This window comes from Rattus rattus, chromosome 11 (genome assembly GCF_011064425.1).
Source record: "Rattus rattus isolate New Zealand chromosome 11, Rrattus_CSIRO_v1, whole genome shotgun sequence".
Taxonomy (NCBI): Eukaryota; Metazoa; Chordata; class Mammalia; order Rodentia; family Muridae; genus Rattus; species Rattus rattus.
Genome location: NC_046164.1, coordinates 67,469,001 through 67,496,687, shown reverse-complemented (window position 1 = coordinate 67,496,687; position 27,687 = coordinate 67,469,001). Strand labels below are relative to the sequence as shown.

At 46.4% G+C, this 27,687-nt stretch overlaps 1 protein-coding gene across 1 annotated transcript in view; it reads right to left on the bottom strand.

Moving 5' to 3' along the window:
• Positions 1 to 27,024, bottom strand: part of Stk32b (serine/threonine kinase 32B) — a 238,002-nt gene extending 210,978 nt beyond the window's left edge. Inside the window, 1 exon segment of the mRNA XM_032916591.1 lies at positions 26,602 to 27,024. Coding sequence (XP_032772482.1) covers positions 26,602 to 26,653 — 52 coding nt within the window. The 5' untranslated portion in view covers positions 26,654 to 27,024.
• Positions 27,025 to 27,687: the final 663 nt, after the last annotated feature.

The window sequence follows — 27,687 nt, the reverse complement described above, 5'->3', positions numbered from 1 at the left end:
GCAACCTGTCCAGAGTTTGTCATTGTTATTATCTTGCAACCTGTAATCACCCTGACTATAGCTCATCAGCTTACAGCTTAGCATCCTCTGAGGACACTTTGCCGGGTTAGCTGACAAAACACAAAATGCTTCTGATGTCATCACAGATCAACAGTGAGAATATTCAGCACTTATTCATTAGTCAACAAACAGCTACATGAGCAGGGAGGCTTGTCAGCACTCTAAAGTGGCACGGCACCCCTGAATTGTATAACGGAGTTCATCCCATGATTCCATACTGGGTATATGAAAATGATTCTGAATTCAGAGTTTTAAAAAGTCAGAAACGAAGGTGGTCATTGGCATCATTTATAAGGAAAAAATGGGAATACACCAAATGCCCCAATAAGGAACAAGGTAAGAAAATTATAGCGTGTGCTTTCAGTGGGACAGAAGTCCATTGTTACAAGATAATGGTTATGCACCACTGTATGCACTGGACTGCTTGTTCATTCCCGACAGCTGCATGATGTATTCCTGTGGATAGTGGGACCTTATGCCTCCTTGACTCTGGCTGCCTGGCCGTGTAACTTCAGCTTGATACAAGGTAAACATAAATGTCAGTAGCTGATATCGAGAACCTGGGTGCTAATAGAGAAACAAAAGAGTGGGCATCTACAGAGCCCTGTTCACAGCTGTTGTATGAAAACAGGAGCAAACGTTACGATACCTGGGAACCCATGCACAGCCATTGACACCACCCCCTCCATTCCGTTTCTAGTCAGAAAACAAACAATGCTTCTGGCTCTCCGGAAAGACCACAATGTGTTACAGTGTCTACACCTGTGCTTCTCTGGTGACCACAAACCTTGGAGCACATGTTTCTGAAACACCGGTGACTGGCTAGGACAAATTATGAGTGCATTCACACCCTGCATTCCAAATGTCACTGTGCCAGGACTGAAGAAAAACTTAACAGGACAGTGGGCTCATTCCATTCTGCGGCCGGGATGAAGGACATGAGGCTACACCGAGCATGCTGGATGCCAGGTGGGAACTGAGTGCACCTGAGCAGGAAGGAGGGCAGCTGCTGGGGTTCTGGGCACAGAGTTTGGAGTAAATTGTGCCCAGCAGGGTGAGGACCAGCATCCGGAAGTAAAGGGCATTCTTGGGAATAAAAAGCAAAACTGAAGAGGTGCATCTTTTGATGAGGACCTACTACCAACACCTTGCTAGAACAGCATATTTCCCAACTGCGATCTACCCTGCGTTCTTATACCCGTGAATAAGCGTGGCCCTCACCCCTCATCAAATGCTTGTCTTTATAGCATTTGGAAGTCATTCATTACAGAAAACCACAGCTGGTCATAATGCAAAGGCCATCTGACCAGGGGGTGCTCAACCCCTACGGATGCATCTACAGAAAAGCCCAAGGAGCATCATGGAAGGGGGGAGGCGGGAAAATGCCAAAAGACAGAGGACAACAACAGGAAAAAGGTTGTGAGGTTTTTGTCTCCTGGGATGGGCAGGGAAGCTACACTAATGATACCTCAATAAGAGCTGTCGGAACAAGACCTGGGCAAAGATGTATCAATAAATACGCTCACTGGGAAGAGGGAAATAGACCGGGGTCCCACCTCTAGAACAAGAACAAGAGACAGTAATGACTGCCAAGAGAGGGAGCAACAGTCCCTTCTACACATGAGCCCCAAATCGGTTCTCCAAAGGGCCCAGCCTTGAAATCATGTAAACACAAACAATACTAAATACGCTCATGCTGTATTTATATATTTATGCATTGCACATATATGTAAACAGTAATGATAGTCAAAGAAAAAGAGAGCATCGATTTGAGAGGAAGCAAGTGGGCCCATGGGGGATGCTAGAGAAAAAAGGCATGGGAGAGGACCGAGGAAGGAAAGGGAGTGGGTGAGGGGATGTAACTATATTTTAATTTTAAAAATAAGAAACAGAAGCAAGCCATCCTACCAGAATCTGAAACAAAGCCTAAAAGATCAAATTGGTGGCCAGTCAGCTATTTTTCCACTAGGACAAAACTCAGCACTGACTATAGGAATGTGACCATCAAGGGACCATAGGACAGCAGAAGGTTCAGGCCCAAAGCCTGACGTTCTTTGGCTGGAGTGCAGTAGAGCCCAGGAAACCATTCCCGGATAACAAACACCTGCTGGCTCTTCCGGTGCCAGCTGTCTCCAGTGCTTTCCCCGTGGCACCTGCAGCGCACCAGCTGCAGAGGCTGGCGAGCAGAGGAATTTCTGCAGCTGTGGCGGAACAAGGCGCTATGGGAAGATGGTGATCTCCTAGACCAGCTCAACGTGGCGAGCAAGGCCATGAGGGTCAGCAGTGCCGTGGGACATCCGCAGGGAAAACCGAACGCAGAGGACAAAGGCACAGGGAATTTCAGGAGAGATGGGAAGATTGACAAAAATGAAGAATCTGGATTGGAAAGAAGTAAAATCTTAAAACATAAACTTCATTGCATAGAAAACAGTCAAAAGGCAGGAATTCATGAACTTGAAAATGGTTCACTGGAAGTGTTTGTAAAAACTAAAGCAACAGTAAGAGTCTCTCCTGCCTCTCTCTCACTCACTCATACACTTGTGCGTGCATTTGCATGCACACCTACCCACACTTGCACAGGATCTGCAAAATGCTTCTGAGCAGGTCTGATGCACATGTCACATCTGCTACAAGGAGGAGAAAGACACACACACACACACACACACACACACACACACAGGATCTGCAAAATGCTTCCGAGCGATGTACTGCACATGCCACACATGCTACATGGAGGAGAAAAGAGGTAACAAACAGCAATGGGAAATAAAATAGGAAAAAATACCAACCCAAATTCTTCCAAACTTGATTTAAAGCATCAATCCACAACCTAGGAAGCTCTCCAAACCATGCGTGGTAAAAGGGGAGGAACCATATCTGCACATATCGCAGACAGATGGATAAAAGCCAGTGCGGCAGACAAAGCCCGGAAGCAGCTGGGATGGAGAGATACACGCTCCAGAGAACAGGGGTTGGAATAGCAGGAGCTTCTATTCAGGAAGAACAATGGGCCCTTCTCATTTATTCTACATTCTATGTGCATGGGTGTCTTGTCTGCATATGTATCCGTACACATGTGTGCCTGGTCCCCTCACAGGCTAGAAGAGAGTGTTGGGTCCCCTGGAACCGGAGTTAACAGACAGGTGTGAACTGATATGCGGTTGCTGGAATTTGAACCCAGGACCCCTGCAAAAGCAACCAACCAGCGTTCGTAAACTCTGAGCCATTTCTCCAACCCCGGAATGGTGTCTTTAGAATATCATAAAAGTCCTAAAAGAAATGTGTCAGCCTTGCATTCTGTGTCCCGTCAGAATATCTTTTGAAAACAAAACTGAAATGTCTAAAATGGCCGGCTCCCTGCACTCACGAGCTCCCGGTGACTGTAGCTGAGCTGTACAGACTCAAGCCAGTCAAGACCCCAGCATGGCTAAGGCTGGGGCCAGTGAGACTCACACTACTGCACCCCATTTTTTATATGGTTGCTGGGGATCCAAACTGCCAGGCAGGTGTTTTACCAACGGATCCACCGCTCAGCCCCACAATTTGAGGTTTTTAATACACAAGCAAAGTAAAAAGGTAAAGTTTCTAGTTAACACTTCAGTGTGCAGGCTTTTGTTTGAGCCTGATATGCATTAAAAGGTCGAGGGGGAGGGGTTGAAAGGAGGGGAGACGGAAGGATGGCTCAGTGTAAGAGCACTGGGGACTCTTCCTCAGGACCCGGCTTTTATTCCCAGCACCCACATGGTGGCTCCCAGTCATCTGCTACCCCAGTTCCACGGCCTCCATCGCCCTCTTCTGGCCCCCACAGGCACTGCAGTCACATGGTACACAAACAAACACACATCCACAGCTCATAAAGGATTTTTTTTAAGAAAAATAAAGGAAGGAATTGATAGTAGGTAAGATCCCCATGGGTTTTGGTGCAGACCATACTTCCAAATCATCTCATAATATCTGAGAACCTCTCTGCTCTGTGGACTTCAGCTATAAATTTATATCAGAGTATAGCCTTGTTGATTACAGCTAGATGCATCTAGAACAATGGCGATCAGGAGACTGTCCCGTAGGAGTCACTGAGAGGCAAAAGCCAAGAAACAAAACATTTTCCAGACACACAGAGAGCCCAAACTGGTATCTAATTCGGTGGCCAAGGGGAAAACAATGGCGAATTGCTGTTCGATTCATTCCCAACCTGCTCCCAGTACAGCAAGTAAAGGAACCCATAACAGGGTACTTGTGTAAGATTGACAACCACCGTTGGAGGTGGGCTTCAGAAAATCTGGGCAAACAAAACAGCAAAGCGCATCCCTTTCAAATGCAAATCTACAGAGAGCAAAGGCCAGAGAGGTGTGTTCTACCTGAAGACTGTGGAGTAATTAGACTCCAGAGAGGGCACTTAAGGATCTGTGTTAGAGCTTATTAAATACGCCATGAAGCGACTTTTCGATTCTGCTTGAAATGTGTGCTTTAAAAATAATTGCATTCTTAATGGAATTTATAAATATCGTACAAACTAAAGTGATCAGCGGAGAGCTCGCCGGGTTTAATAAGGTGAGCTGCCTACAAGTGCAAGCTTTATGGCATCTTCCACCAGACCAGGGGGCTAGAAGCCATGCAACGTCTCTGCAGATGTCTTCCTGTGAATACATCTCAGATATGTAAGTCAGGTGTGGCAACACACGCCTGAAATGTCAGCAATCCCAGGGCTGAGGCAGGAGGTTTGTGAGTTTCAGACCAACCTGGGTGATGTAGAGAGTCTCAGGCCAGCCTGGCCCCTAAGATCCTGCCTCAAAAACAGAAGAGGAAGTGGGAGGGGGAGGAAGAAAGGTACCATTACAAGTGTGACGCTTCTGCCAGGTTCAACTTGGTTGTCCACTTAACTGTGTCTGGAATCAACTAAGGGACCAGCCGCTGGGCACACCTGTGAGGGACTTTCTTGACCTGGTTAACTGAAGTTAGGAAGCCCCATCCTAAATTCCTGGGACAGCCCAGATAAAAGGAGACCTGAGAGAACAGCTTAGTTCTGTTTGCTTTTCCTCCATCTTGCTAGCAAGTTCATCTACCTTGCTGGTGCTGCTGCTTCCACTATGTTCCTTCTCTTGGTTTCGGAACACGGCTTCTCTGGGTTCCCAATGTAGACTAAAGATGAACGGCTTTCCAGAAATCCTCCAGGTTCTCAACACCAGATTGGGCTGCTGAGATACCCAGGCTTGTGGGTGGAACTCTCAGCCTCTCCAGTGTGCAGATGGCCCTTACTAGACTAACTGTATTGTAGAAGCAAGCCTAATAATGTGTGTGTGCATGTGTGCGTGTGTGCGGTGTGTGATATAGTGGGGGTTGTGTGTGGGATATGTATGTGTGTGGTGTGCGGTGTGCATGTGTGTGTGGGGGGATATGTGATGTGTGTGGTGTGTATGTGTATGTGTGTGTATGTGGGTATGTGTGTTTATGTGTGTGTGTGGTGTGTGATATGTGTGTATGTGTATGTATGTATGTGTGTATATGTGTGTGTGTGTGTGCACACATGCAGGCGCACATGTGCATTTGTATTCATGGTGACCAGAAGAGGATTTTGGATCCCTTGGAGGTAGAGTTTTGGGGGATGGTGGCTTATTATACGGGTGGTTGGTCTAAACCCTGGCCCTCATGATTATGTAGCAAGTGCTCCTAATAGCTAAGCCATCTCTCCAGACCCTCCTAGTCTATAGTCATTCTGTCAGTTTCCCTAGAGAACCCTGATTAACATCATTCAAACAACGATGGGCACACATAGCCCTCCTCCACTTACGCTGTATTTTCATGTCTTCTGATCATCATCTCCTTCCCATCACCCCAGCCTGCACTCCACAGCCAGCACGAAAGCCTAGCAGTATAGTCCCCAGATTAAAACTATGGTATTGCCTCTTCTGCGATCTGAGCCAGCTGTGTGGGTGTGCAGCCTGTGCAATATCCACGACTCAGCTTCCCACCTCGCTGATGCTCTTACCTCTGAAATTTTGCTTGGAAAATATTATCATAGCACATGCTTAGGAGCCACCTGGGGATGCAGTGGATTCCTGTAGGAATATGGGCAGATATGGTGCCTGAAACACAGAATTCACACACACACACACACACACACACACACACACACACACACACACACACACACACACACACACACACACACACACACACACACACACACACACACACACACACACACACACACAGTATACAGTCTTGGCAAAACCCAGGTTTGGCTAAACAGGTGAGAGGGGCTTGTTTGGCCCTGGGTAATGAAGCACGCCATTGGTAAATGGTGCCTTCTGATCTAAGCGTAGGAAAAAACCTGGCACTAGCAGGCACGGAATGGCCTAGAAACACTATCCTCTCCTGTGTGTGCCTCTGAGTCTGGAGCTCTCCCATTCACAGGAAATTAAGCCTGGATTAGCACTCACACCCATGGCCCTGTTTTCACGGGCACTCCTCTGTGTCAGCAAGCAAGGTCACATTCTGACAAGAGGGCAAGCGCTTGGCGAGCCTCACTCACAGGACATGTGCAGCCTATTCCTCTGGCTATGCAGACTCTTCTCTAACCCTCAGGTTCTTTGTCTAATCCTCCTGAAAGCCTGCCCTATGGGCCTCCTTTCCCCCCAGGATCTGACAAGAATCTGACAGAACTCCAGGATGCTGTGATCTTGGCCTGATGGACATCAGAGGGATCCATCTGGAGGACAGTCCCTGTCCCTGTCCCTGTCCCTGTCCCTGTCCCTGAACACAGCTTGGTCCTGCTGTCAGGTGTGATGGGGACCCAGAGGCAGACTCTCCAGCAAGTGTCTCCTGGGATATGAAAGTGCGAGCCTACCATCCTATGGTAGGGAGTGGCAGCAGCTGGGGGGGGTGTCCCATGCTATCTTATGGTAGGCAGTGGCAGCAGCTGTGTTGGGGGCAGGGGCAAAGCCACCCCCTCACCTGACACTTACGGCTTGAACTCCTGGCCTCAGCCAGAAAGCACCCAATATATTCTCACATCAGCCACATTTTCCAGAGGAAGAAAGTGAGGCTCGGGGACAGTATACAGGTGGCCCTAGTGACTCAGCTAATACATAGAAAAATAAGATTTGAGTCCAGACCAAAATCTGTCCTTACCGTCTCTAGCATGACTTTTACTCACAAATTTAATCTAAATAAACTTTACACAACATACTCTTCCCTGCTAGAGAAATATCTGACAAGTCCGACTCACTTAGCACCCACGATTCACAAAGTACCATTGTCTGCTTCCCGCCCCACCCCCATATCCCTAATGAGGTCAGAAAGGTAAAAGGCACTCAGGATTACTCGGCCAATAGACGTCAGGCCCAGACACCTGGATACAGGGCCTATGTGCATAGCAAGTGTGCCCACTGGGATGTCCCATGCAGGACAGGAGTTTTGGTACATCCCAGATACACAAAACCTCACGGCCTATTCCCATTTCTAAACGGAGTCAGAAGGTGGGCTATAGTGTTTTTAAAAACTGACTACAAGACCCACAACGGCAGTGTTGGGGAAAATGTGGAGGGGTCATCTTTCTTCAGAGACCTGCCACCACATAAAGCCACAGGTAAATGCCTCAGCTGGTCACGCTCTGATAGCCTCTCCAGAGTGCCAGCCCCAGCAGCCCACAGTCACCACCCTGCTCTGCTATGGTTTATTTACTCACAGTTCTACTCAAAAGATGTCCACCGAGCTTATTATCAACCAAGGCGGACCAAAAGCTTAGCAGCCCTGGAGTGGAGAGGCTGGCGACTTGGTAATGTGTTTGCCACACAAGCATGAATGCAGGATTTAGATTCCAGAACCCGCATTTAAAAGCAAAAAAAAACAAAAAACAAAAAACCTCAGGTGTGGTAGCATATACCTTTGTTCCACTTGTTATTCTAGAGCAAGGGAGACCGGGACAGGAGGATCCTTGAGGATTCCTGGAAAGTGAGCCAGCTCAGTTGGTGAAGGACAAGTTAAATGAGAGACTATCCAAAGGGGAGCGTGGGATTGAGGAAGATAGCCATGGAGGTTTGAAGAAATGGCTCCCATGGGCTCAGAGACTTACATGCTTGGTCATCAGGAAATGCTACTACGTTGATAGCATTCACTTGACCCTTGGTTAATCACTTCCTGTCTCACTTCCTTGGTCCCTTCCTGTTCCTCCTTTTACTTTCATGCCTTTCCCCCCCATCCAGATCCGACATTTGAAACCATGAGAAATTAGTCTAAGTCCAACATATTCGACATTATTAATGATACATTTAATCCATTTTCCTGCAAATGATATGGTTTGTTTCTCCTCTGTGGCTTAATAATACTTTACTGCGCGTGCAGAGCACACTTCCTTTTGGCATTCACTCCCTGACGGGAGTCTGGGCTGACGTCATGCCTGGGCTGTCACAAGCAGAGCGGTGATAAACACGAGCAGGTGTTGCTGCTGTACCCTGACTTTGACTCCTTTGGGGATATGCCCAGGAGTTGGATCTGGGTCACGTGGCACTTCTATTTTTAGTTTTCTGAAGCCGCATACCGACTTCTGTAGTGACTAGACTAATTTACATTCCTACCAACCCTGTGTAAGTTTCCTTAATCTCCCTCATCCTACAGCATTTGTTCTTTGTGGTTTTAGCAGCACTGGGGATGAACCCAGAGCCTGATGCATGCTGGGCAATTGCTCTAACCCTGAGCTACACTCCCAGTCCCACTATAGTTGCCTACGTGGAAGCCATTCTGACTGGGGCTGGCTGGAATTTCCCTGCAGTCTTTATCGGCATTGCACCAGTGGCAACTTTAAAATCTGACCTTTATTTCTCATGTGTTTATTGGCAATTTGTACGTGGTTTGAAAAGTATCTGTTTACGCTTCTCTGCTCATCTGTTGATTGTTCTCTGGGCTTTTCTGATGTTCAGATTCTAGTCCTTTTTCTTTTAGACAGAACATTTTGTTACATTAGTTTCACATCGACCAACCAAAGATACCTAATGGTATTGGTCATTTTCCAGCTGACTGGAGTATTTTCCAATGGCTCACAAGGTTTTGCTGAAACGTTGCTAGACTTAGTTCATTTTCAGCCTGAGAATCAGCTCCTCTGGGTACCTTGCAGTAGTTTTTCCTGTAGCAAGCCTGTGGACATAACTATGCCACGGTGCATGTATGCTTGTCATAGAACAACCTTGGCTGTTAGTCCTTTTTATTTGAGACTGGGTCCTTGTTCCCTGACACACTATTTCAGCAGCCCTGGCTGGCATGTGAGCTTCTAGAAGCTCTTCCAGCTCTGTCTCTCATCTCACCATAGGACACTGAGTTTACAAATGCAAGCTACTCCTCCAGGCTTTATACAGGCGGTAGGTCCTCACCCTTGCCTATACACACTTTGCCCACTGAGCCAGCTCTCATATGCCCCTTCCAGTTTCCAATAACCTAGTTCTGTTTTAATCGTGCCTAGCTGTTTTTGTTTGGATGATTTGGGGGATTCTTAGGGGGATGGTGTTGTTGTTTCTCATCTGTTTGGTATAGCTACACTTCTATTTTAGAGATTCCATCAAAAGCATCAAGAATTTTTGTGTATTCACAAGGTCCTGTGTAGAGTTTCGCACACAGCCAGTCCTACAAGGCCAGAGGTCTTTACCACACTCACACAACAGTGCTGAACTTGAGATCTTTGCATTTTCTGGATATTAATCCTCTGCCAGATAAGTAGCTGCAAAATTATTTGGCCTGAAATTTGCTTTTCCAGACATAATTCCTGTTTGCTTCCATTTTCTGTTTACTGGGAACATCATTTTCATTACTCCTCACTCTGTATCTAGGCATTTGTGAGTGAGGTATGTTTCTTGCCAGAAGCAAACAGTTGGATTTGTTTTTCAAGCCAACTGTCCTGTCTGAATCTTTTAATTTGAATAACTAAGACCATTTACATCTAGGGTCATAACCTTATTGTTTTTCTGATGTTTGATTCTTTTCTGATTTAATTATCTACAGTTCTACTGAGACTTGTTTGCTTCTGTACTCTTATTACCATGTTTATCTTCCTCTTGTGTGTATGTAGAATTCTTCTAAGTATCTTCTTTAAAGTCAGGTTAGCGATCATAAACTCCTTTCGCTAATGTTTATCCTAGAAGGTCGTTTTCGTAGGATGATGTCATCATGCAGGTGTAGGCAGGTTCAAGACAGAACAAGGCCTGTCATTGGACAAGAAGGAAGGATTTAAGATTAGGAGAGTATGTGGTGGCCAGAAATACTACTGCCATGGAATTGGGGTGTATATCTCTGGCATGGTGGCAACCTGCCTTGGGAACTAGATGGGTAGAGAGATTGCTGTCAGGCTCAGAGAGAAGCCATAGGCAGTGTGATATGGGATGGAGGAAAGCGAATGAGAGGCTTTGCTGACTGAGATGAATATATCCAGCAGATATTTGGGGGCACTGCAGTGCTGGATCTAATGCGGGATAAAAGACAGATTTTATTATAATCTTACAACAACACTTTATTTCTCCTTTAACTCTAAAAGACAACTCTGCTGGCTAGTGTTGGCCCTGTGGCCAGTTGTCTTTCAGGTCTTGGAACACATCATTCCATGAGCTCCTAGCTGGTGCATTTCAGTTGAGAACGTTGTTGCTGCTCTGACACATTTGCCTCTGGAAGTGACTTTATAGTTTTTTATCACCACTTGCAATCCTCTATCCTGGTACAGTTCCCTTGGAGTCTTAACTATAATATGGCACAGAGAGGATATTTCTGACCTCCTCTGTTTGGGATTCTAAATGCACTCTAGGCCTGACTGTCTATAGCTTTCCCAAGACGTGGGGAATCTCCACTATTATCATTCAGTAGGGCTTTGGGGGGTAGTGGCTTTAACTTTTTTCTCAGTGCCTTTTTCTGCCTCCCAAATAGGTAAGTTTAGTCTTTTAATCTCATCCCAGGCTTAAAAGTTTCATGTGCTTTGTTCATGGTTGTTGTTCTTGCTTCATTACTTTCTGATGTTATAATTCATCAGCTCTGCCCTCCAATCCTGGAAATTCTTCCCTCCACTTGATATAATCTGTTGGTAAGATTTTTCAGTTATTATTATTACTAAGTGTTTGCAGTATTATTATTATTATTATTATTATTATTATTATTATTATTATTACTAAGTATTTGTATTACCTTACTGTTGCTGGGATCTCATCATAAGCACCTTGAGGAAAGAAGAGGTTTATTTCAGGTTACGGGTCACAGTCCATCAATGACAGAAACCGTGGCAGGAACTCAAGGAGAAACTGTAGTGCAATGCCGATTTAGAGCTCACTCGGGCTCATGCTTCACTATCTCTTTGAAAAGGCCCAAGACCACCAGCCCAGGGAATGGTGCCGCCCACAGTGGGAGGGGCCCTCCTGTATCAATTAATGATCAAGCCAATTCCTTACAGATATGTCTATGAGCTAACCCGATGGAGACAATCACTCAACTGAGATGCGCTTCTCAGATGATCTTAAGTCGTGTCAAGTTTCTTATTTTCACTGAGATTTTTATTTCTTTTTGTGACTCTTTCAAAATCAATCCCCTCCATCCCCCAGACTCCTCATCACATCTTGTGCTATCTTCCTGGATGTGTTAAGATTTTTTTTTTGTACTTTTTAAAATTCATTGATGTTTTGAATCATTATTTTGAGTTCTTGTCTGGTATTTCATCCCCCTCAGCATATTTGGAGTTGGTTGCAGGAGAATCATAAATGTTTGGAGAAGCCACATTGCGTCGTTTTTTAACGTCTTCTGCATTTCTATGGTAGACACGTATATCTGCTGAAATTGATATTTCTGCATTTTTAAGTGAGAGCCTTTCGGGGAAGCAGCCTTCTCTCGAGGCTATCTCCAGAGTCAATGGATTGCTGTAATGTGTTGAATATATTTCCAAACCGAGCCAATGGTTTCCTCCAAGTCTATACACATACGACATTAAGCTTTGGTGTACCTTCTCTGTGCCCCACCTCTCTACCCAGCTGTTTTCTGGCTGTTTCTGTCATTAAGCCATAGCAAAGCTAGAAACTGCTGCTTCCTTTCAATTAGCCATCATAACCCCTCCCACACTGTGCCATTTTAAATGCACTAGGATTGGTTCCTTTACCTGCTCTTCAAACCCTGGTGAAAGGTTGCCTGGCTTTTGCTTGCCTATTCTGACATATATTCATGAAAAGTTCAATGCAATGCAGTGACTTTCTAGGCTGCCGATACCCACAGAAGAGTCCACAAGGCAACAGAACCTAGCGGGGAGGGTGGAGACCTCACATTAATTTTCAGAATAACTAGATGGTCAGCTGTGAGGGGCATGGTAAAGAAGCCTGTGCCGACTTCACGGGACAGTTGCTGGGTACCTGGGTTGTCAGCTTCTCAAATCTAGAATCACCCGGGGCATGGCCTCTGGGCATGGGCATGGGGTTTTGTTGATTACATTAGTTGAAGAGAGAAGATCCACCCACTGTGGCTGGCACTCTTCCCTAAGCAGAGGATCCTGGGATACCTAAGTGTAGAGAGTGAAGGAGCCCTAGTGAGGAGGCATGCTTCCACATCTGTCTTCTGATTGCAGACATAATGTGAGCAGCTTGCCTCACGCTCCTGCTGCTGTGACGACCCAACCATGATGCACTGTAACCTGGGATTGTGAGCTAGAACCGTTCCTTTCTCCCTAAAGTTGTGTTAGGATGTCTCATCGCAGTAACAGGAAAAGAAACTAACACAGCTGCCCTGTGCCAGTGTTTGGGCAAGGAATTTTAAGTCCAGTGACTAACAACTCAGTAAAGATGAACTGAGAGGGGTTAGGGATTTAGCTCAGTGGTACAGTACTTGCCTAGCAAGTGCAAGGCCTTAGGTTCAGTTACCAACTCCAAAAAAAAAGTGAAAAAAAAAGATGAACTGAGAGAGCTGAACAGGTTCTGGACCATCAAGGGCCTCCGAGACCTATTACAATTCTCATCTTTAACTAATAGACCAGTGAGGACCACTGAAGGGTGTTAAGCCAGGAACTGCCATCATTGTAGCTGTGAATTAGCTATGCTGCTCTCAGTGAAAGCTATGCCCTTAAGTACAAATGTCTGGAGGAGGGAGGTCCCTGGAGTTCAAAGGATGTGCGGTGCTTGAACCAGAGTGGCGTTATGCTGGCTAGTTTTATGTCAGCTCGACACAGGCTAGAGTAATTTGGGAAGAGGGAACTGCAATTGAGAAAATGTCAGCCCAGAGGTGGCACTGCCAGCGGTGAGCTGAGCCCTCCCACAGCCGTCGCCAATGGAGAAAACACACCGCAGGCCATGCGGAAAGTTCAGTAAGTACAACCACCTTAAAATAAAGACATCGTGGATGACTAGAAAGGGCCAGAGGAAGGCAGAGAAAATGCATGCATCCCACAGCGTCAGGTAGGACTACAGCAAACCTCTGCAAATGAAAGTACATTCTTCCCCAGAAAAAAAAAGGAAGAAGCTGTGAAATGGTCCTTTGCAGAAGCAGGAAAACAAGTAGGAGCTAAATTAATGAAGCAGCCTCAGGTTCCTTAATGAGAGAACACATTGAAGCCGCAATGACATGCAACTGCTTGCTCGTCCAACTGACAAAATGAAAGGCTCGGTAGCACAAAAGGGTTGCAAGGCCAAAAGAGATGTGCTTCCTTGTGTGGTAGTCACTAGCTATGCAGATCCACTTGACTGGACCTTGCTCTGTAGACCAGGCAGCCCTCAAGTTTAAAATCCTTCTGCCTCTGACTCCAAAGTACTGGTCCTACAGGCGTGCCTTCGTCACTCTTCTATTCCATGATAAAGGCAGCATTAATAAGAGAAAGAACTTGGGGTTGGGGATTTAGCTCAGTGGTAGAGCGCTTGCCTAGAAAGCGCAAGGCCCTGGGTTTGGTCCTCAGCTCCGAAAAAAAGAAAGAAAAAAAAATAAGAGAAAGAACTCAACTGTGTGCCAACACACAGGCACACATGTTGCTGGAGACCTAGCTGAGAGGTTCACATCCTGGTCTGCAGGCAGCAGAAGAGAGCCAAGGTCTAGTGTGGTTTCTGGAACCTCAAAGCCCACCCCCAGCGACGTACTTTCTCCAACAAGGCCACACTTCCATCTTTCTGATCCTTTCAGGGTCACTCCCTGATGATTTAAGCATTCAAATATGTGAGCCTACGGGGGCTATTCTTATTCAAACCACCACAATATGTCACCAAGTCTGGTATCTGTCCCCCAAAACTTTAAGCACTTTAAATTTGCGCCTCAATTTAAGATATGCCTTAAACAGATAATGCACGCCCAATCATAAAAGCTTAGTGTCAATTGGCAGTGGTGGTATTTGGTTAGATTTTGTTAAACGTGATTGATATAGTCGGCATCCCTGTGGATGCAGAAACAAGGGAGACTATAAGAAGATGGTAAACCATGTGAGGTTGACTAAGCCCTGTCTCTACAGCACAGCGTTCATGGAGAGACTGGGAAGTGACTACGCTTGGCTTCCTGGTGATAAATCACTCTGGAAAGTATTTGTTAGGATCTTAGAAAACTGCACGTGTACCTATTGTCTGCCAGAAGTTCTCCTACAGTGCACATCCCAGAAAAGATTCTTGTTCATGAGTATCATGGAAGCATGCAAAGTTAGGAACAGCAGAGCTACTCACCAGAGCCAGATACCAGAAACAGGACAAATATCTAGAAGCAGGAAGGCAAGTGAATGATGGTCACACAATGGAACATTATACAGCACCAAAAATGAACAGACTCCTGGTATCAGTAGCCTCATGGCTGAATCTTTGAGACTTGGTCTTCAGTGAGCAGCAAGTCACAAAAGAATACCTAAAACTTGTGACCATTTTTATGATTCCTGAACACAATACAAACTAAACACTATTGTCTAGGGACAAGAATGTTTGGAAAAGGGATGGAGAAATGTCCAGGGAGCATCAACACAATTTGGCATGCTATATCTGTATGATGGTGAGTTCTGGTGTTTTGAAGAACCAGCATGTCATGGAGGCGCTCACAAAAGCCATTTCACTGGAGTGATGCCAGGATTCAAGGTGCAGCAGCTTGAGGAATAACACAGAGAGACTGGAATGGTGGCAGGGAGAGGAGCGGAAGCCGGGGATGAGGCTGTGGGAGTGAGGAGAGCTAGCGTGGGAGAATGTCAGGAGACGTAGGTGTCTCTCTGCAAACAGCTCTTATATACTAACACCGTGGAGGAAAGTGACTTCCATCAGTCTGGGTCACTTTGGCCAATAACTCAATGACTAAAGAGAAGCTATAATGACCACACACAATTTATCTTTGGAAAATCCATTTGGAGGAACAACAGCATTCTCAGTGGAGAACAGAGATTCAGGTGAAATGTGCAAGAAAAAGGTCAGTTCAAAGAAGGACTGTTTTTCTTCAAGAAGTTCTATCAAATCTGAAAATTCTGAGAGACTGAAAAGCCACCAGAGCTGGGTGTCCTTAGAGATGGTGAGCAGAAGCCAATACTAAAACTGAGAGCTTACCAATTGGGAGGCTTGCCCAATACCCCAGACATACCTCAGGAATATCAAAGGCTACATTCTAGGAACAAAGGTAGCAAGACTGTTCTCATAGGATTGCAATACCCCTGTCCCATTCTCTGTGAGGATTCACATGAAGCATGGCTGACAGCTTGCCATACGGAGGTCACTGTTGTGAAGGGAACATTCTCTGAAGCCTAACATTATCTCTGTAACTTTCCAACTAATTCATAAAATTAACTAAAGTTACACACTATATAGTTTATCAATACATGCTACTGTGTGAAACGTACTAACCACACAAAAAGAAAGACAAAATCAGGCAATGGGGAAGATCCACAGGGTTGCTCAAAAAAAATGAAATTACCAATTCCTGTACTGAGAATTGAAAGCCATTGAAGAAATGAAGTCAGCAGTTCCCGGATGGAAACTCAACAGTTAACACGGGGAGCTTGATGGTTGCACTTAACAGCGAGACAGACTGGAAGTGATTAAAATAAGCAGGCTGAGAGAAAATGTTCAGACTTAAACAACAAGATAGCTTGAGACACAAAATTGTGGCTAGAGCTACACAGGGTCTCCATGGGAAGGCTCATGGCCCTGTGCTCTCAATGTGATGAAGTGTGGACAGTTAGCATCAGGGACAGTATTAGGAGGCAAAAGAAGTATCCTCTAAAGCTAAGACATATGAAGGTAGGCTCAGGAAGCCCTCTGCAAAAGTGGAAACAACCAGAACCTCACAGGTGGATGGATACATTGTGCCATACTCCTGAAAACTATAAAATGTTTTAAAAAAAACCCTTAAGACGTGCAGACAAGGAAAATAAGTGGAACAAAAGCAGAGCTAGCTGCTACCTCTCAGTCCAAATGATGGAAGAGAGAAGACAACGGGATCTACTTTAGACTGCTAAAGGAGAAAGTGGCAATATGGAACTTGACAGCCACAAAATAATCAGGCATACACATAAAGACATTTTAAGACACACAGAAAGTGGGGAAAGTTTTTAACAGTAGGCAGACACTAGGAGGAATGCCAAAGGAAATAATTCAATCGAGAGAAAATAATTTCAGCAGTAACACTTAAGGGAAATACAAAATAAGAAATAAGAGTAGTATGAACCAGAAAATAGAGCTGTCTCAAAACCTTGAAGAAAAAAAAAAAACAGTTAAACAAAGAAATCAAACAGGAATCAGACAAATACTAATTAAAGCCAACAGCTGATAAACCAAAGATCAATCAAGAAAAATAATTGGGAAAGGAAGTACAAGCTGTCAAAGCCAGACTTGAAAAAGGAGCCCTTACTACAGATGCTACAGACACTAGGTAGAGATTAGGATGTTGGAAGCAACATTGTGTTTGTAACTTGAAATTCACACATTGTAGCAGCCCTTCACAAATCCTTCCAAATAATAGCAATGTTCATCTTCAGTCCTGCTAATGGCACCAGTTAAACATCATTAAAATGATACTGAAACATCAAAAAGATACTGTTGGGGCTGGGGAGCTGGCTCAGTGGTTAAGAATAACCTCTGTTTGCAGAGGACCTGGCTTCCGTTCTTAGCCTGGACATGGAGACTCACAACCTGCTGTAACTCTAGCTGTGGACGTTCTGCTGCCCTCTTTGGGCCTCCACATGTACTGCATACACTCAGTGCATGTAAATTCATGCAAGTTAACACATACACATTAATTAATAAAAAGTATTTTTCAGCAAACACAGAGGCGAATGCCAGCAGCAAACCACTGAACTGAGAATAGGAGCCCCGTTGAAGGAATCAGAGAAAGAACTGGAAGAGCTTGAAGGGGCTCGAGACCCCATATGTACAACAATGCCAAGCAACCAGAGCTTCCAGGGACTAAGCCACTACCTAAAGACTATACATGGACTGACCCTGAACTCTGACCTCATAGATAGCAATGAATATCCTAGTAAGAGCACCAGTGGAAGGGGAAGCCCTGGGTCCTGCTAAGACTGAACCCCCAGTGAACGTGATTGTTGGGGGGAGGGCGGCAATGGGGGGAGGATGGGAAGGGGAACACCCATAAGGAAGGGGAGGGGGGAAGGGGATGTTTGCCCGGAAACCGGGAAAGGGAATAACACTCGAAATGTATATAAGAAATACTCAAGTTAATAAAATAAATAAATAAATAAATAAATAAATAAATAAATAAATAAATAAAAAGTATTTTTAAAGATAGTCTTTCCACTCATTCTCTGGAGACTTTTTTGAAGATTGCTAGCTCTCATATCTGGGGAAGTGTGCCTAATAAGACACCTAGGCTTAGACTTGTCTTCTCAGCAAGACTCAGTGGGCATAGAACTATAGAACTTCTCTGATATTTAGATTCTCCTCCTGTCATTTTTATAAGTTGTACATTCACTGAGCATTTTTCCTAATCTGTTGTGAATCACTTAGAGTGTGTAATACCTTCCTATGAAAAATAAACAAAATACTAGCAAATCAAATCCAAGATAATGTCACATCATAATAAGTGGGAATCCTGGTTAGTTTTTGTTTTATTTTGATTGGTGGTTGATTATTAATGTGTGAGGGGGCATCCCAGTGTGAGTGGTGCCACCATGGTAAGGTGGACCTGGGGTATATAAGAACAAAGACTGAAAACCCCATGAGGAGCAAGCTGGTACGCAGTACTCCTCCATGGCCTCCACGTCAGCTTCTTCCTCCAGGCTCCTTTCATGCGTTCCTGCCCTGACTTCTTTCAGTAATGGAGTGTGACCTGGGCACTGTAAGTTGAAACAACCCCTTTCTCTTCCAGCTGGGTTTTATTTTGTTTTGCTTTGTTTTGTTTTGTTTTTGAGTGTGTTTTATCACAGCAATAGAACCCATAAGTAAAACATGAGATTTATTCTAATATTGAAAAGTTGATTTAACATTTAAAAATCAGGGGTTGGGGATTTAGCTCAGTGGTAGAGCGCTTGCCTAGCAAGCACAAGGCCCTGGGTTCGGTCCCCAGCTCCGAAAAAAAGAAAAGAAAAAAAGAAAAAAAAATCAGTCGATTTAATATTACATTTGAAAAATCCACATACTATCTCCACAGACATAGGAAAGGAATTTGTGAAAAATCAGCCCATACTTGTAAAAGTAAAACTTGTTGGCAAATCAGGTTAGGAGAAAATTCTCTCAGTGTGATCAAGTGTGTGGAGGTTAGCAACATCACTAACGAGATTCTTAACTGTAAAAACGAAAATGCTGTGCTCAAGGGACAGCTGACTTAGGGTTAACTCAGGGTAGGCTGAGTAACTTTGCAATAACAAGCATCTGAACTGCCCTGGCTTGAAGTAGCTGGTCTCTATGGTTCCTGGCTAGCTGGAAAAGGGTGTGGCCTCTAGTCAATGCTGTTCTCACACTCTTCAAGCCAGACTGAAGTAAAGTTCTACCTTTTGGATAATTCTGCTTGCCTTAAGATCGACGGACATGAAATATATATCACCCAAGATTAGATACACACCAATGCCGCTCATTTGGACCAAAGTAATTCACATGTCCCTCACAACTTCAAAGGGGACAGGGAACTTTAAAGTACACCCATGCACAAAAGAAAAGGGGTACTTGAGAGATAGCTCACTGGTTAAGAGTGCTTGCTGCTCTTTGAGAATACCAGCACCCACTTCAGGGTGCACCCACATCAGGGTGCTCACAACCACCTGTAACTCCAGCTCCAGGAGATCTGACACCCTCTTCTGGCCTCCATAGATGTCAGCATTCACATGACATTGTGAGTTAGTGCGCGTGCACACACACACACGTGCATACATACATAATTAGAAATAAAGTGAGTGTTTTGTTTTGTTTTGTATTTTAAGAAAAAGGAGTGCTGTTCTGGTACACAGTGCTAATAACCCACCCTGGGAAGGTTAGCCATTTGCTTTGATGATTCACTGGTAGAGTGTCTAGGTAAGACAAGCCAGAAGGCAAAATCCGCAATGAGTTAGGACACTCAGGAAGACCAAAAAGCCAAGCACTGGAAGGAGAAAGATTCCCAAGTTGGCGACAGCACTGACTTCACGTTTTCCTTGGCTGGGGCTGACTCTGCCTGAAAATGACCCCAGCTTCCCTTCTCTGGGAGTTCAGGTAGCTGATTCCCCTCTGCTGTTGTAAACTTTCCCTCACTACCATGGTAACGAGTGCATGGTAACCCTGTAAGGTAGGGGGGGTCCCAAGATCCCTCTGAGGAACTCCATCTCTGCCTTCCAGGGCTCAAAGCCTCCGTTTTAAGCACCCATGTAATGCTTGGAGTATTGTTCTTTCGAGTTCTCTGAGGAACATGGCTGCCTCAGTGCTAGCTGACACCAACTCATCCTCCAACAGCACCCCCTTTCCTCTGATTCATTTAAACCTTTCCTCAACCTGGGGATCAACCCTGCCTTCATCCTCCCGCAATTGAAGAGCCACTCTCTTCAGCTGTCCCCTAAAGCACGAATCGAGTCTTACCAGTGATGGGGCAGAGGGAGCTCTGTTTTCAACAGAGTCACCGCGTGCAAACAATGTTTTAACACTGCAGACTGCCTGGTGTGCACATCTCGGTTCGGGCTGTCTCCTAGGCTCCCATGTACTGCGACTGGGAACTGCCAAGCTCCTTGCAGAATGCCATCCATTCTGCACACTCAATTCCCTGCCTGTTTGTTCCGAGGTAGAAACCTGAGAGCAGAGGCAGGAAGCTCATTCCACTCCCAAGTCCACACAAACATCACTGACTGTAAAACTGGAATGTCTGTGGTCACTCCTCCGTAGCTCCAGAACCCAGAGGGACACAGAAAATTGACTGCCCCCCCCCAGTAAGGGACCACCTTCAGCCTACGTCCTGGGCCTGGCAGGGCAAAAATTAAAAGAAAAAAAAAAGCAAGAAATTGCCATTCTTCAAAGAGGTCCCGGTCTCATTTAGAAAGTGGCCTGTGTTGTTCTTTGGATGCTGAATCTGTCCAAAGGCTCACGCTCACCAGCAGTATAGCAGGGAGACTGTCAAGATGGGGTCCCTAAGTGGGAGGTCTCCCAGCTACTGGGGCCTTGCCCTCAGGGACAGTTCTACCTTGGTTCTGCTGTTCGATTTTGCTTCATAGCTTAAGGTTTCCCTCCACCACTTGATCCATGTGTTCAGCTCCACTACACGTCTAAAACAGTGGGGCTGACCCATCAAGGGCAGAAACGTGCAGATCCATGAGCCAAAATTAAATCTTTTAGTTGGAGATTTAGCTCAGTGGTAGAGCACTTGCCTAGCAAGCACAAGGCCCTGGGTTCGGTCCCCAGCTCAAAAAAAAAAAAAGAAAAAAAAAAAAAAAAGAAAGAAAAGAAAAGAAACTTTCTTTTATAAGCCCATAACCTCAGACATGTTGCTATCTAGTGGAGAGTGGACTAACAAGGGATTTAACAATTGCATGAGATAAGTTAGAGTCCCAAACCATTGTGTCCCTCTCTGACAGATCTGGAGAGGGTGGTTTAAGTTCCATTGTGGTTACGGGTGTCAACATTGTTTGAACACTATTTGGATTCACTGCAGCATCCACTTGCCCTCCTTCTATGGATATCCTGGTATTCCTTGGGTGTTTTTTCCATATGTACTAGGTGCCTTGAGTACAGGTGACTCTACCCAGTGTCCAGGCAAGGCCTGGGCAATCTGGGCTGACTGATTAGCGCATCAGATCTCCCTGCTTACAGAATGGTTCAAGTCTTACTAGGAACTAGTCACTGGTGTCTCTGCAGTGAAATGAGGACTATGAGCTCTCTCCTCCACGTGGAGTCTCGGGGCCGGTGGGTTCCATGGGAAGAAAGTCTGCCCTAGCATAAAGCCTACAGAAGAAAGCAGAGGACGCATGAAGGAAGGTTCCAGAGACTACTTGAGAAGCAGAACTAAGGTGTGGCTGAAGAGACACTCACTCACATGGCCAGAGTTTATTAGCATATCAGTTCTACTCCAGGCGTTCTTTTAGGCCTTGGAACACTGGAATTCTCATAAAGTTCCCATCTCAACAGAGCTCTAACCTTTCACGAGCCTAGCCTTCAGTTCCCTCCTTACTGCGTTTGCTGCTATAGAAGACCCATAGAACTGCGATTTGGAAGCAAAAGATCTCCAGAGGGCCATCTGTCAAAGACTAGGTTACCTACCAACCTACGCCACCAAAAGCAGGCGAAAACCTTCAGAGATGGGACCTGATAAAGGTACAGCCACTCCGATTGCTACTCTCTGCTGTAAAACCCCTGTGCCTCTCCGACCAGCCCTCATTGCTCATTTAAACGAGTGGTATAAATTGACTTCTCCCAGTGTGCACCTTCACCTTCAAGACTGATACAACCTATCAGCAGTGCTGGGGCTTAAAGCCATCTCCCACCAGGCTTGTGTTTCTGAGCACTTTGCCCTTAGCTAGTGCCACCATTTGGAAAGGTCATGGAGCCTTTAGGAGGTGGACTTTGCTGGAGGAAGTGGGTCATGACAGGGTGGGCTTTACGATTTACATAAACAAACCCCAAGTCCTGTTCGCTCTCTGCTTCCTAACTGCCGATACAATGTAACCAGCATCCTCCTGGTCCGGCTGCCAAGCCTTTCTTCCCATGACAGACTGTGTCCCATCAAACTGGGAGCCAGAAAAGCCCTCCTCTTTAAGTTGCTTGTCAGCCATTGTAGCACAGACAAACAGCAATACAACCAGACGCCAGGTTCCCTAAGATGTGTCCTCCTGATGTCCAGCTGGCTTCCCTAGCACATCTATTCACTTATCCCTCAATGTGTCCTCAGTTCACTGGTCTTTCTCTACCAGTGAGTAAATGGCTTAGATTCAGAAGCAGGAAGAAGCCACTTGGTGATATCCTTTGAAGATATCCTGAGACCCTAGCTTCCTCCGGTCTCTTTATCTCTCGATTGCCACTTCTCTGGACACATGTCTTGGCCATGTCCATAATGCCATTCCATCACAAGCTAAAACCAACAGAGCCAAGTAATGAGGGTCTGAACCCTCAGAAACTGGGAACTAAGACAGACTTGTCCTTAGTAGTTGTTAGGCTCAGGTATTTCGTCACAGTAACAGAAAACCAACATGGATGATAATTAAGAAAATAATCGTGTCAATAGTACAGTAAGGTGGTGATGATTGACAGAAAGAAAATGCAGCAAGGGATGGGCAGAGAGCACCATTATGAGGAGGGAGGTCAGTGAAGCCCTCGTGAAGATCTGGAGGGTGTGGGGAAGGGAAACATGAACTAAAGCCAAAGTTGACTGGGATAAGAGAGCAGTGAGAGCCCAGAGGGCAGGTCCGAGTGAGCATGTACAAGTTCTTTGTTTTCATCCCAATCTTCATGTGAACTGCCTCTAGGACCAGAGAGAAGGAGACAGAAGGGAACTGAACAGAGACCTGATGCAGCCTGGCTGCTGCACCCAGATGACACTGAAGAGAGAGCTGCAGGCACGAGGGCAGCATCAGGCCATGCCGGTAATCTGTGTGCTAGCCAGGACCAGGTCTTGAAGCAAATACGGAAGGGGCCAAGTGGCCCAAAGCAGTGAGTTCCATCAAAAGCACTTCCTGTGGGTTTTGTATCATTTGCTCAAAGAGGCCCAGGTGGGGAAAGCGCCATCTTCCACCTGGAGATGCCATTACGGTAAACACACTACTATTTCACGTGCCACTAAGAGAGAAACCCTGTCAATACCTTGGAGCAGCCATTCTTCTTGGGACATGAACGTGCTCTTCCGAGCTTCTTGCTGAAGGTGTTAGCATGACAGCTGCGAGCAGAACCCAGGAAGCCCCATGCCCTGCCCCATCCCACCCCCAAGAATGGAGAACGGTTACACACTGGCGAAGTTCCTGCCGTGGTTTATCCATTCAAGTCCTTAATATCAGGTTGTTCAGGAGCCAGCACCTCAGCCACTTGAGGGAGCATGCTTGTTCACCGACCCATACTACCCCCTGCCTAAAACCATTCAGTATTTCCAGAATTCCTGAAAGATCAGCTCCACAGGCCCCAATGAGCCTGGGCCCTTTGAGACTGGCCTGGCATTCAGGGGCCTTTTATGGTACCTTAAGGCTCCACATTCCTCAGGTATGCAAAAGGCTCTACCAGACCCCCAAATGAACCATGCTTTATCTTTACTGACGGCCTTTGTTCATCCCGTTCCGATCTTTGGAAATGTCCCTCCCAAGGCAAGTTTTGCTGCCACTTCTGAAAGACTCAAGTGTGAAAGGGAGTTTACACTCCCAGGGTTAGGAACCGTCTACCATGCTTCCACTCCTGGTGCCCAGCATGGGGTAGGTGTGGGAAAGATTATATGTAAATGCAGATGACATAATGAACTGGCGGACTGTACTCCACATGTGCACAGGAAGTACTCAGAAATGGCCGTAAGTCACATGCGTGCATGCTCCACTGGACTAGAGAGTTCCAGTCTTGCACTTCAACCTGCCCCAAAACAGATGGCTCACCCAGGTCCAGCAGAATCTGGATGGGGAACCAAGACAGGAAAACAAAAGCATCGTCTACAGTGAATATTTTAGAGCAAATAAAGCATGAACGGGATCCTTGCCACCAAAGGGACAAATCCCTTCTGTGAGCTAAGCATGAAAGAAAGGGTGCTTTGTCTGCAAAAATAAAATATGTAGGCATGACATGTGGGGGTGGGTTTCCTGACCGTATTTGGTATTTGTGTAAGGTGGGAGTGATAAATGGCAACATCAAATAAGAATAATTATAGGAATAAAAAAAATAGTTACAGGCTAAGGGTAACCCCTGTTGTCTTTACGTGCAATGAGAAACTCTTTTATTGAATTTAGAGAGTTATTTTCTGTAGAAGTCTGTAATCTGCCACACAAATTAAGTATTAACACACAACACTCTGGGGGTTTGATTAAGGTGAGTTTAAATGTCTCTGGAGCCGAGAATGATTTTAGAGTGCTAATTATTAAAAAAAAAATGCCAGTGTTCCATGTAGAGGTGTGTTTCATGGGAGAGAAATAATATCTGGATTATATTAGACTCTGTTGATGAAAAACTGATATATATATATATGCATATATATATGTAAAATTAAACCTACTAAATGACTTTTAAGAGACAGAGATGTTAAGAAAACTATGTGTGACCTTGACCCAGACTAGACCCATGAACTCATAAACAAGGGTGAAGCTACATGGAAGTCATAACTCCCTCCGGTTATGTCCTAGAAGCAGACAGAGCCTCTACTGTCTCTGGCTTCTACTAGCCCACTCCTGTCTGAAGATTGGAGCTATCAAACAACCTGTGGCTGTACTGAACCTGCCTATCACCAAGGATGTTCATGTGGACCCACCAGACACAGACATGTCCTCATACAAGGAAGGACCACCTGGCTGGCTCAGCAGGCAATGTCTTCACCTATGTGGGACCTCACCATTTTGAGACGGTCAACCTTGATGTTTCTAGAGTGGCCAAACCTGTACTCTATACAGAAGAAGAACTCAGAACCGGTTCTCAGGTTGTAGTCTATGACTGAGAGACACTCTCTCTCTCTCTCTCTCTCTCTCTCTCTCTCTCTCTCTCTCTCTGTGTGTGTGTGTGTGTGTGTGTCTGTCTGTTTCTCTCTCTCTGTGTGTGTCTCTATTTCTGTCTCTGTGTCTGTCTGTCTCTGTCTCTGTCTCTGTCTGCCTCTCTGTCTCTCTCTGTCTCTCTCTGTCTCTCTGTCTCTGTCTCTGTCTCTGTGTGTGTGTGTCTGTCTCTGTCTCTGTGTCTATCTGTCTGTCTTTGTCTGTCTCTCTCTCTCTCTCTCTGCCTGTCTGTTTCTATCTGTGTGTGTGTGTCTGTCTCTGTCTCTGTGTCTATCTGTCTCTCTCTCTGTCTCTCTTCTCTGTCTCTGTCTCTCTCTGTCTCTCTTCACTGTCTCTCTCTGTCTCTCTCTGTCTTTCCCCACCCCCACCCCTACAAAACAGCCACGGAAAAGTACCTGTTCCATTGGGATCTGTGAGGACTAAGTCCAGAACAGTTGTTGGCAGGAAAAAAGGCACAGGATGCCTGGACTCTAATTTGGGGCACAGTGGAGATAGCTAGGCAGAGAGAAGCCAGTGTGTATTATCACACAGTAGGTTATTAACCAACTCAGGGGTCTATAAGACACTTTCCGCATGTGACTAATGATGGAGCCCCCAACAACCTGATTAGAAACCTTCACAGATATGGGGAAATGAGGGTTCAGAGTGGTTGAGTCTCAGGATGTAAATAGTGGAAGTAAACGCTAAGAAAACTTCTTACACTTTTGATCAGCCAAATACCAAATTCTGCCACCATTAGCTGCAAGGACTCTCCAGTCCTGGCATCCATACAAAGCAAATAGCCTACAGTGCTCCCCACCAGGAAGCTAGCCCCAAGCAGGGCTCCTTCCTCAGAGCCACTGACTTCAGCTACAAAGTTTCCTTAGGCTGTCCTGAGACCAAATAGTAGGAGTGTCTCTCTCTCAGTCTCTCTCTCTCTCTCTCTCTCTCTCTCTCTCTCTCTCTCTCTCTCTCTCTCTCTCTCTCTCTCCCTCTTTCCTCTCTCTCTCTCTCTCTCCCCCCTTTTCCTCTCTCCTCTCTCTCTCTCTCTCTCTCTCTCTCTCTCTCTCTCACACACACACACACATGCATGCACACACACGTTGTAGTACACTTTCACCCAGTTGGCCCCGTCTGTTAACCTCAAGCTCTGAAGGCCACCTTGGAGTCCCAGGACGTTGAGCAGGAACAACGCCCCCTGCTCTACTGTGAAGCAAGGTCTTCCTGTGATGCCCCCTCCCCAAAGTGATACCTTGAGTCCCCTTTTCTTTTCCGAGTCTTCTATCCCAACTCTAGGTTCAGCATGATCTGAGCTTCCAACGAGCACTAGAGCCTAAGAAGTAGCCAGGTTGGAGCTCTATGACTAGCACTGGGCCGGTGCACAGCCAGTGCAGGGTGACAAGGCTGTGCTGAGACCCAGGTATCTGTCCATCCTTGCGCTACACTCAGCAGGCGCTCAGTGAAGGATAGCAGAAGGAAGGGGTGCCCTGGGGATACGGGGAGTGGCGGGGAGTGGCGGTTCGTCGTGCTGGGAAGGCTCTTACCTTCTTCGTTCTCATCAAACACTGGGGGTTTGTGGGAGTGGTTCCCGCCCATATTCCGCTGCTACTGCTGCTACTACATGCCCGGCCTCTCCTTTCGGGATGTCAGATGCAGGATTCTCACAGCGATAAGGGATGCAGGATGCTCTTGGGATGCTGTGTGCGGGATAAGAGCCCAGGGAGGCAGGATGCAAGCTGCGGTGAGAGCAGGCAGCCAGCCAGGGTTGTAGCGTGTGTGGAGGGGGCCGATCGCAGCGCAGGGATGAGGACCGGGTGGTCACCCCTCCTCCAGGGTGTCCCCTCAGCTGGATCACCGCACACCCTGAGCCCTCACCCGGTTCTCTCCATGACGCACAATACACGGATGGAAACCCGGGAACTCCCTGAGCCCAGACCACCGTGCAGCTCAGCACACAACGGTGGTGAGGAAAAAGGAGGAGAGAAAGGAGGGTGGGAGGGCGTGCAGCGGGAGGAGGGGGCGTGGACCCGGATCTCAGCCAAGAGTTAGAAGCCACCGCCCCCACTTCACAGTCGGGTAGGCGGGGACTCCGAGGGAAGGGACCTCCCTGGGGCTGCTGGGTCCCCGGGACTCCCCACCGGCAGCCTTTGGCAGTTCGTATTGACTCAGAACTGCTCTCATCCACTGGCTCGGCCACGGACTGCTTCTTTGTTTCCCGGGATGTTTAATGAGTGAAAGGAGAGCCCAGACCAGCGAGGTCTAAAGTAACCTCTCATTGTACATTGAAAAGCTGAGGCCTACGAGGCTGTCGCTCACTTAAAAAGAAATGTACATTTTTGGAAATTGCCTGTCTGGGTCCCCCGGATTCCCCTACCCTGTGAAGCTTAGGCGGCTGATTTTGGGGGAATGGTTCTCATCTGGGTCTGGCTTCTGCAGCAGCTGGGGAGTGCCTAGGGGAGGGAGCGTCTCTCCAGAGTCCCGGAGGCCTAAGGACCCTAGGCTCAGAGGGGCCAGAGTGGGTGGCACGAGCTCCCCAGGAGGCTGACATTACCAGGCAGCGCGGGCTGCTGGCCCAGACGTCCCAGGGACCGGGCATCTCTGGCCACATCCTGCCACCTGCTGGGCGCTGG